The sequence below is a fragment of the Delphinus delphis genome, chromosome 7, assembly GCF_949987515.2.
Source record: "Delphinus delphis chromosome 7, mDelDel1.2, whole genome shotgun sequence".
Lineage (NCBI taxonomy): Eukaryota > Metazoa > Chordata > Mammalia > Artiodactyla > Delphinidae > Delphinus > Delphinus delphis.
The window spans coordinates 85,750,663-85,761,594 of NC_082689.1; the positions used below are offsets into that span (position 1 = coordinate 85,750,663).

The 10,932-nt window shown below is 35.6% G+C and overlaps 1 protein-coding gene across 11 annotated transcripts in view; it reads left to right on the top strand.

Moving 5' to 3' along the window:
- GTDC1 (glycosyltransferase like domain containing 1) overlaps positions 1-10,932 on the top strand; it is a 437,175-nt gene that overhangs the window by 165,696 nt on the left and 260,547 nt on the right. For all 11 annotated transcript variants that reach the window (XR_009520175.1, XM_060016855.1, XM_060016852.1 and 8 more), the window contains 2 exons: positions 3,871-4,038; positions 8,771-8,944. Coding sequence is in view for 10 of the 11 variants with exons in the window: in XM_060016855.1 (XP_059872838.1) it covers positions 3,871-4,038; positions 8,771-8,944 (342 nt within the window). In the remaining variant the exon portion in view is untranslated. The remainder of the gene's footprint in view (positions 1-3,870; positions 4,039-8,770; positions 8,945-10,932) is intronic.

Consider the following 10,932-nt stretch of genomic DNA (forward strand, 5'->3'; position numbering starts at 1 on the left):
CATACAGTCCCAAATACCTAGAACGGCATTCACGTACTTTTACAGCACAGAGCTGTTTTGGTTAGACGATTATAATAGCAGCTTACTTATGCTTTTGGTGAGATGGTAAGCTAATGATGTAGCCATTAATTTGAATTTAGCAGACATTTTAAATATAGGTTTCTCTTACAGAGACAAAAGTTGCAATTTAAAGCTCTTTGGTGGTCTAAAAACAGCTTAATTCTGTAGTAGCATGGTAATAAGTACTAATCCAGCTTATACAGTGATTGTAGTATGTCATGTTTGTGAAAGATTGCCCAACTGCTTTCTCTGGGTTTTATGTTAATTTAAAAATATTAAACATAAAACCTTATAACATCTTCATGCTGAGATAAACTGTTCAATTTAACTTGTGCTCAAGCAGCAGCTGTCAGGAATTATCTTGTTCCTAGTGGTTTTTGCTTTCACCTTGTGCCCTTTCCTGCCAGAGACACAGTGTGGGATGGTAAAGCTCACCTTGTTAGGATTTATTGCTTAAATAATACCTGAGGCAAGATGAACATTGGGAGCCTAGGGATTAGCTGCTGATTGAGTGATGTCATTCATTGTATTATACACTTTTTTTTTAATTGATGGAGGATGGCAAAGAAAAAATTGCCTATGAATCTTACCTGCATTTCTTTTGTGGGCATCTTCATCACTTCTTTTTAGGTGTCATTGAGCTGAATATTTGAGGAGTTGCTTATTGTCTAATTTAACTTCCATTTTACAAGCAAAAAAGCAAAGAGAAATGCTTTACTAATGTTGGAGATAATTCCCACAATTTAGAAGTAGTGAGCGCTATTTCAAGATTAGTTATAAAAATAAAATGAGTTTCCTGTTAATGACTGAACAAACTGAAGGAAGTGTTGGTGTGGGCAGTCCCAAATGGGTAATATTATGAAAATCATTGCCATTTTACTTCTGAATGTATTGCATTCTCTCGTTTGAGAGCTTTTATTTGGAAGTCTCAATTTTAGATTTGGATTCCTTGATTGTGGATCAGCTGGTAGGTAGGGTAAGGAGAGGCGGTATGTGGTAGGAGGACAGTGAAGGGCTTGCTTTAGTTAAACATTTGCTACAGATGTTCCACCCTGAGGATAGTTCTCTTGGAGGAAATGAACAATTGGAGTCTGACTAGAAATACATATATGATGGGTTTACTGTTTATGGAATGTGGCATATTTTCCCCTTCTACTTACTGCCATTTAATGAATATCCTCCCAAATTTGTAGTTTTATAAATGTATAACTTAAAAATTTGCAAGGCTAGATCAGTGAGTTACAATATATCATTTATTTAGATTAATCAAATGTTAACATTTTGCACATTTATTTCTATCTATGAATATTTGAATATTTGTTTTTAGTGGCCTTTGGACCGAACTATTTAAGACTTAGTTGCAGACATCATTACGCTTCACATGTTAATAATTCAACACGTGTCTCCTAAGAATGAGGATATTCTCCTACATAATTGCAATAAAATCAATACACTTCAATTTAAGATTGATAAAACTTTACAATTTTATATTCAGAGTTTCCCTGTTGTTCTTATATCTTCTACAGCTGTTTTTTATTTTTTTCCCCATTCAGTATCCCATCAAGTATCACACATTGCATTTTGTTTGGGGGTCTTTTTATTTCCCTTTACTCTAGATTTTTTTCCTTTTATGACCTTGACATTTTTTGGAGATCCAGCCCATTTATTTTGCAGAATATTTGTCTGGCTATTTCCTCATGACCAAATTCAGATCAAGCATTTTTGTCAGGAATTGGTGATCTCTATCTTTCTCAGTGTATCACATTGGGAAATACATGATATCCCTTTGGCCCATTATTGTTCATATTAAGTTTGGTCACTTGGGTAAGTTGATGTCTACCAAATTTCTTCATTATAAGGGTACGATTTTTTATAATTAATGAATAGATGGAAGCTGCAGTTAATGAGTTTTTCTTCCTTGTGTGTGAAAAACATTGAGTTTGCTCAGGTCTTAATGATTAACAATGAGTCATTGTTTGGAGTAGTTTGTTATGTTGGGACTGGGGAGTGGGAATAGAGGGGGGTGTATTACTCAACTTGATCCACAAGTTGCCATCCGTTTTATTTTAAGGAAAATATAGATTGACTGAGTTTAAATTTTATTGTTCTCTCTACTAAAGATCAGATTTGTAGATAAGCAAATATTTTCATATTTCAGAATTTTCAATCTAAAATTTAGAAAAGCTAATACTTAGTGGTGGTGGTGGGAATATTTTTGGAAAAAATAGAGGACATTTTCTGAACATGAATTTTCTATTTGCTTTAGTTGAGTACAAATAGACAATTTTAAAAAATGCATCTCCTTGATAAGATTTTTTACTTTAAAACAATAAACCATAACATTAATACAGCAATGTGAGTTTAGAGAGGTGGCTGCTTTTTGGTCTTATGTGCCTTTTGTAGCCCATGAAGAAGACACTTGAATTCCTCTTTCTGATGTATGCACTTATTATGTAATCATTCTTCTTATGGGAAGGCTAGTGCTGCAGATCATATAAACACCTGAAGTTAGCCATTTGGCTTGTCAGCAAGGGAGAATTTATAGTAGTTGTAATCATGGTAATAACAAGGATGCTATTTTGTATTTATTAAGTACAGTAAAAAGCGTTTGCAATGTAAGTGGTCCACAACGAATTCATATCTGTGGTGTAATGAATAGTACTTCGGGCTTAGAAGACTGGGAATCTCTGCTTTGCCACTACTACCAGTGTGATTCTAGAAAAAACCCTTAACCTTCTTGGACCTCATTTTTTAGAATGAGAATTAAAGCTGTAAGGGTCAAATGATGCTATATTATGTTATAAAGGTGGCATTCCATCAAAATTGTGCCATCTAAATGTCCTCAGCTGCTCAGGGAATGTAATTTGTCCCTCTTTTGTGTCCACACGTGTTAGCCACCTCATTAGTGAAATATTTCCGGGTTGTCCCAGACAGTTGTCTGTCTGTTCCTCTAGTACTTTGTTCATGCCACTGTTATTGGCAGCATTCATTCTGCAGGCTGTCTTGTTCATCTTTTCTGTTCTTCCTCGCTTGACCCTGGTACCTAGTAGGCATTTATGATAAATGTTTGTGGAATGAGTGAGTAAATAGACACTATTTCATTTATAACCATGGATAGGTAGACTTTCAGTTTCCTTTTTATCCCCCAAAGACAAGGAACCAGGCTTTCTTCATTTTTATCATTTATGTTTTATATAAGGGATATTACAGAGTGTACATATGGTGCCATTAGCAGTCCAGTAATCGAGAAGAAAATATAAAAGAAAAAACCCTACAAATATTGCAGAATATTTAAAAGGGGGGCATAAGAAAACATGCCAAGAGAAAAAGCCCTCACTAGATAAGTCTATTGCATAAATCAAAAGGGTTTATGTCATAACACGAACACGTGCCATTCCTGCTCATATATTGAATTTCAGTAGTTGGTTGCATAAAGAAGTAAAGTGTAATGAAACTGGCAAGCAAAGTATTCCCCAGTCAGCCTTATCTTTGTTCCATTTGTCCTTCAGATGGAGCTTTTCTAGGCTTTTTTCAATAAAATCCATCCAGCTTTTTTTTTTTTTTTTTCTGCATCTCTCAGTAACTGAGCTGAGAAGACCAATGAGATTCAGGGCTTTTATAGTTCTTAGCAGCTGCTTTTTAAGAGATCAAAACTTAGAATGCTGCTACATGGTATTAAGGCTTAACTCTTGATGTGTCCCTATGGGGGATATGTTTTCCTTGGGGTAGGATGAGGAAAGAGGAGAGAAGGCACAGGATGCCCACTTCAAGTATGCTCGGGGTGGTAACCCTAATTTCCTTGTTTCCTAGGATTCTCTTCGCAAGCTCAGTGCTTAACCTGACTGAACTGGCTGCCCTTCGGCCTGACCTTGGGAAATTGAAAAAGATTCTGTACTTCCATGAGAACCAATTGGTATATCCTGTCAAGAAATGTCAGGAGAGGGATTTCCAATATGGATACAACCAAATTCTCTCATGGTAGGTATAGATTGTATCATTATATTTAGTCGTTTGCTATCTTTTTCCTTATAGTTAGCTTTTAAATCTGGAGACCTCCTGTACACTTATTTTAAAAATACCTTAAATTAGGAGCAAATGTTTAAACATACCTTCCATGGTAGGAATTACTTGTGCCTCTGCAATATGTACATATAAGAGAACAGCTAATCCTTTTATAAAATACATATGTGTTACAATCTAAATGTTGAACTAATTATCTAACTGTATTTTCTACAACATTCAAAATAGAATCAAAGGGGTGACAGGGACCTTCTTCAGCCCCTGATTCCATCATCCACTGTGTGAGACATACTTTTAGAAAAAGACAGTTAGTCAACTTTTATTTACCAGCTACTTTCCATGTATCCAGCTGAAATCAAAATAGAAATTTACAGAGGAATAAACAAAAATTAAAGCATAATGGAGCAAGGGGTTTTTGTCCTTTTTTTCCTTATTGTTTGTAAGAGAAAACTATGGAAAATGAATCTTTAGGAGGTTTTTTTTCCCCTCTTGAGTCTTCTGAAACTGCATAGCCTTAAAATACCATGACATTTCAAAGGTGATGGTCCTTCTCTACTGTTACTTCAACAAAGTGTATCTCCTGAAGCTTAGTTAATGAAAGAAGTTAATAACAGCTCTGAAACAGCTTTGCTATTGGATCCCATCCACATAACTGCAACACTCAAAGGGAGTCAGTTTGGCAGTGATTGGGTTCAGTTTACTCACCTTTTTTAATAGTTATTAGCAACTGGGATTGATGATGTGTTTAAACAGACTCCCAGCTCTTTTGCAAGTATATTCCATAGTTTCACTGACATAGAAAAACAGCTAGATGGTAATACTTCTGTGTTTTGAGCATTTTGTAAATGTTTTCCTGCAATCATTTTTACAAGCTGCTTCAAATGAAGTAGCAGCGCTATCAAAATAGAGCGGAGCTGCTTCACATCAAATGTCTCATAAAAAAAGCAACCGTTTTAAAATTTCATAATAAAATTAAAATATTTTATATTGAAACAGAGGGGAAAATATGTTTCAAAAACAAAAACAAAATCATTTTGTGCTTTATTAATATGGAAAACATTTGTAATATTCTTTTGGTTTCTTGAATTAGCCTCATTCTTTTCCTCAGATAGTGTGTGTTTATTACCCGTGAGAAATAACTGGGGAAAAAAATTAAGTCTATTTTTCCCTTTATGGGTGGCTTTAAAGTTAATGGAAGTTACACCCACTCATATCAGAGAGGAAATGCATGAAAAAGAATATTTCTGTAAACTATCTTGGAACTTTAATTTGGCATAAACTGGGTTTTTAAGAATATAAGTAGTTGGGTTGAATGCCATTTGAGGGCAGATGGCTAAAAAAATTTTTAGCTTACTACCCCTCATCTCTCTGTTTCAGAAAAGATTGCTTTGCTCAGGGGGAATGAGACTATAAAAGCTTATATATAATTTTTCAGCATTGCTCTTCTCAAGAGCGTAAACTGATAGACGAGCTTGGAGAGAAAGAAGTGGGCTTGATCATTGGTGGGATTCTTAAGGAGAAAAAAACTGGCTTGCGGTCGTCCAGAGGAAAAATAAGAGTGTCAGAAAGCAGTCCTGTTCAGATTCAGTTTGAAAAGTATGACTCCAGCTTCTTAAAATGTTTCTTTAGTTTTCTTGCTGACTTCTGCTTTTGTTGGCACTGTCAGGTTTCTTTCTTGACTGTGTGACAGTTAAGGACTTCAGAGATGACTGACATAAGCACTCACCTTAAATAGAGGTTTCACTAACCCTCTGACTGATGAACACATGCCATAACTATGTATTATGACCTGTGGGTCACTATTACAATATGTGACATATGGTGAAAACAGACTAGCTGTAAAACATCCTTCAACTTTTGGTATATTATTATATTGGCTTCCTTATTGCTTGATATTGTGTCAGCACTTCTGTGACACTCTCTTGTATTATCCATGTTGTAATCACTGCTAATCCCAAGTTTGCACTAAGTTGCAACTAAAAAAACAAAAAATACTTGTATGGGAAAACAAGTTTGCAGGAGTGGGGGCAGATAGGGGTGGCAGGTCAACATTCCTTTCGTTAGTTTTTCATTCCGCTATGTATTGATAATAGAAACTTTGACTGTCTCAGTAAATGTGAATTAAACTAAACTGAGGACTTGCTGTGGTATTCCTGCTCTATAAGCTCTGTTTATTCATTTGTGTTTTACAGTCTTGTGGGCTTGCATGTCTTCTTTTCAGTTTCCTTGATGTCCTTTACAGGGTGAAATAAAACTAACTGCTTTTTCTATTTGATCTTGTATACCTTCTTATCAAAGCATTTGTATGCATTTTATTGAGACCCAGTGACACTGAGACACTGAATCATGGCTTAAAGCAAAGAGGGTTATTTTAAAAAACAAAACAATGATTTATTAAAATGGTTTTTTGATTCATAAAGGGAACATAGTACATATTCCTGTTTATCCAGCTCACCCATGGTTATCATTTGTGTTCATTGGTTTCCAAGAAAATGTTATAGGCAAATTTGGAAACTATTGACATATTAATGACACATAAACTTTGTTTTTACATTTCCTTCTAACTATGTATTTTAGATTATTTTTAATAAAAAAATACTAAGGAGAGAATCAAGCCTTTGCATCAAAAGCAACAGCGAATATTATATTTCTTTCGTTTAATTCTGAAGGTCCATGGTGTTGTGGTCCTTTATAATACATTATGTAATCAGTAGGACCTAGTGGTACGGATTTCTGGATCCATTTTCACCAACTTCTTCTATTTCTCTGACTACTCCAAATCTATATAATAAAAAAATAAGTTATTTGTAGAGTTTCTATATAATCCTTCCTGTGTAGTCTCAGAACTTTAAAAAACCTAACAGTTTCTTGAAGCAAGGGTTAAAATGAGAAATAGACTTTAACTACATGTTATGAAGGTATGCTCTTAGTATGAAATAGCTTTATCTGAATTAATCTCCTTGAAGGCAGTGAAAAGTATGGCAAGTGTTCTGTTCTCAGTACTGTGGTGTAAAACGAAGTACATCACTGACATAGAAACCCAACATGGGTAGTTGGGCCACAAAGAAAAAGGTCCTCCTGTACTTGGTGATAATATTGAAAATTCCTGGCATTGCGGAAAAGTACACTGGGTTGGCCAAAAGGTTCCTTCGGTTCTTAAAGTAAAAATGAAAGACATATTTTTCATTTTCACCAAGAACTTTATTGAACAACGTATTCACTGTTTTGTTCCACTACCTTCTGCCGTCTTTCAGGCAGCTTCATAATTCCATCTTCCCAAAGCTTTTTATCTTTTTGAGCAAAGAACTGTTGCAGGTGCCTTTTACAGTCTTCCAGGGAATTGAAATTTTTTCCATTAAGAGAATTTTGTAAAGACCGAAATAAATGGAAATCTGAAGGTGCAATGTCTGGTGAATTCGGCGATGAATCAGCTTGATCCCAGTCAAGCTATAACAGTTTTTGCCTGGTCATCAAAGAAACTCGGTCTTGTGTTTTCCTGATGGAAGATTATGCGTTTTCTGTTGACTAATTCTGGACGCTTTTCATCGAGTGCTGCTTTCAGTTGGTCTAATTGGGAGCAGTACTTGTTGGAATTAATCGTTTGGTTTTCCAGAAAAAGCTCACAATAGAGGACTGCCTTCCAATCCCACCAAATACACAACATCACCTTCTCTGGTTGAAGACTGGCTTTTGGTGTGGTTGGTGGTGGTTCATTTCGCTTGCCCCACCATCTCTTCTGTTCCACATTATTGTACAGTATCTACTTTTCATCACCCATCACAATTTGTTTTAAAAACGGAACGTTTTCATTACATGTAAGTAGAGAATCGCACGCAGAAATACGGTCAAGAAGGTTTTTTTCCTCTTAACTTACGTGGAACCTAAACACCAAACCGATTCACGTAACCACGCTGGTGCAAATGATTTTCAACGCTTGATTTGGATATTTTGATTATGTCGTCTATCTCCTGCATGGTGTAATATTTATTGTTCTTAATTAATGTCTCGATTTGATCGCTGTCAACTTCAACTGGCCTACTGGACCATGGAGCATCGTCCAGTGAGAAATCTGCAGCACAAAATTTTGCAGACCCCTTTTGACATGTTCAATCAGTCACAGCACCTTCTCCATACACCACACAAACCTTTTTTTTTTGCGTTTCAGTTGAGTTTTTACCTTTCTTGAAATAATAAAGCATAATATGCTGAAAATGTTGCTTTTTTCTCCCATCTTCAGTATTAACATGGCTACACAGAAATTCACCAATTTTGATTTTTTTTTTTTAAAGGCACGCTGATATGACAGCTGTCACAATGCAATCTAACAAAATTATTTCGAATGAAGTTGAAGACAACTAAAGTGCTACTGGAGCCATCTTACGGAAAACACCAAACGGACTTTTTTGGCCAACCCAATACTTTGGTTTGAAGTGTCATAGGATCCCATTAAATCACTTAATTCCTCTCCTGCCTTTCCTCTCTGATGCCAATAATCTACCTTCCCTTGATATAATGCTAATGAAACTAACTTATCTATTAGAGTCATTTTGATAAATACTGGTAGGAAGTGCAGAGTTCTTTGCAAACCCAAGGTGCAGTATAAACTCTGATTAATAAAGAAGTCTTAGGCTTATAAAAATAACTGAACAAGTGTGGGCTCACCATATGCATTTATCCTTTCCCTTTGCAGCCTGGTGGCTGATGTGGTGGTATTCAACTCGGTTTTTAATATGGAGTCATTTCTTACTTCTATTGGAAAATTCATGAAGCTGATTCCTGATCACAGACCCAAAGATCTGGAAAGCGTCATCAGACCCAAGTGCCAAGTTATTTACTTTCCCATCAGGTTTCCTGATGTGAGCAGGTCAGTATGTTTAACTCCATTTTCAATATTGTGTCATAAATTATTCCCCAAATGTGTAAAAATCGGTGATGTTCTTGCCAATTTTGACTTTTCAGCGTAAGCATGATTAGTTAGAGAATCAAGTTCTATTTCGCCATGCTGTGATTTACAAAGATTTTAAATAATCATGTGTCCAACCTGTCACTGAATGGTTAATTCTGATACTGAGTTTTTCCTTTCTTTTCTCTTATTTATTTGTTTGCCAAAGCAAGGTGCTTTGGCTTTTAACACTTACTGTTTTATTTATTTGTTGTTTTGCTACAGAAGTCATTGTCAAGCATAGGTCTCAACCTTTGTATTCAGCTTATGCCTATTGGTTTATATGTATAATAGTAACTTCTAAGTAAATCAGTGTTAAATTTTACTGCTTAGATTACTTTCATTTCCCATGCTGTTTTTTCTGGGTTTTTTCTCCCCCTTCTCCCAGTTTTTATTATTTATATTATCTTAGTAAAGAGTTAGGTCTTCTATATTGGGTTGCAAATGCTCTTAATTGCCATTTCTTTTTCTCAGTCACTAAGGATATTTTTTATTACCCTTATTGCTGGGCCCACCCTGAATTAGCAATGGATGATGTGGCTCAAAGGGAACATTCTAGAATTCCTTTTCACTTTTGATTAAACCTAGCAAAATTGTTTTTACTACCACCAGGAATATTTTCCCCTTGTGAATAGAAAGTTTACTTCAATGGGAATCATACTAGCTGGGGATGCTGCTGTTTTGTAACTGACTGTGTCCTTAAAAAGAGTTCAGGGACAGCTGTTTCTTCCCCATCCTTGAAATGAAGGCAGGAGACAATTTAATATCCACATATGCTATGCAGGAGGTCAGCATTAGTCTCTAGGTTCTGGACTAACTGAGTTCACCCAGATTTTGCTGTGGGGACACCCACTCTTCCACACCCCTAATACTGATTTAAGTGTCTGACTAGTTAATATTGCATTGAAGAAAAATCTGCCTAATACCAAATCAAGCTAGTGAGTCATAAAATTTAAGTTAGAACAACTTGCCTGATCCTTACTTTATGGAGTTCAGAAAACAGAAGGCCAGAGAAGCAGACTGGCTTGTGCTCACACTGCTGATTAGTGTCAGAGACTGTATTAAAATTTAGACTCTATGACTTTTGATTAAATTTTCTGTTAACTATCTAATCTTCCTGTCAGTATAGGTCATTTGTCAAAAATATTTAATGATTTATTTACAGTTTTGAAAACTATAAAGCTAAGTGAAACTAAGATCACAGTTGATTTTCATATATATGTAAATATGTATATAATATGTATTTGTAATATATAATTTTCATATGTGTGATGAGAGAATGTCAACTTCTGAAGAATATGATTGTTATACTTTAGATCTGTGATTAGCTAGAACACAGCTTATACTTTAGATCAGGGGTCCCCAACCCCCGGGCCTGTTAGGAACCGGGCCGCACAGCAGGAGGTGAGTGGCGGGCGAGCAGGCGAAGCTTCATGTGCCGCTCCCCATCGCTCCCCATTGCTCGTAGTACTGCCTGAACCATCCCCTGGTTCGTGGAAAAATTGTCTTCCATGAAACCGGTCCCTAGTGCCAAAAAAGTTGGGGACTGCTGCTTTAGATCATATTTTGAACCTTATTTTTTGACATGCTTTTAAGTTTTTCATATAATAATATATTGTCAAAATGCACATCTGTAAGTGAATAGGTAGTTATAGCACATCTTAATTATTACTGCTATAGAATTCCAAATAAATAGTATGTTTTAAAATGCACTTGCATCTGATATAGTCCTACAACATCCTATGTTTAATACACCTGTGGCAATTGAATAGTTTATTAATTTGGACTGTATTACCATAAATAAATCTAGCTAAATGGAAGAAGGTTAAAAAATATTGTGGCCAAGATAACATTCATAAGCAAGGTCTTAGCCCAGAGTGTTATTTGAATTATTTTCAAATGGTAATTTG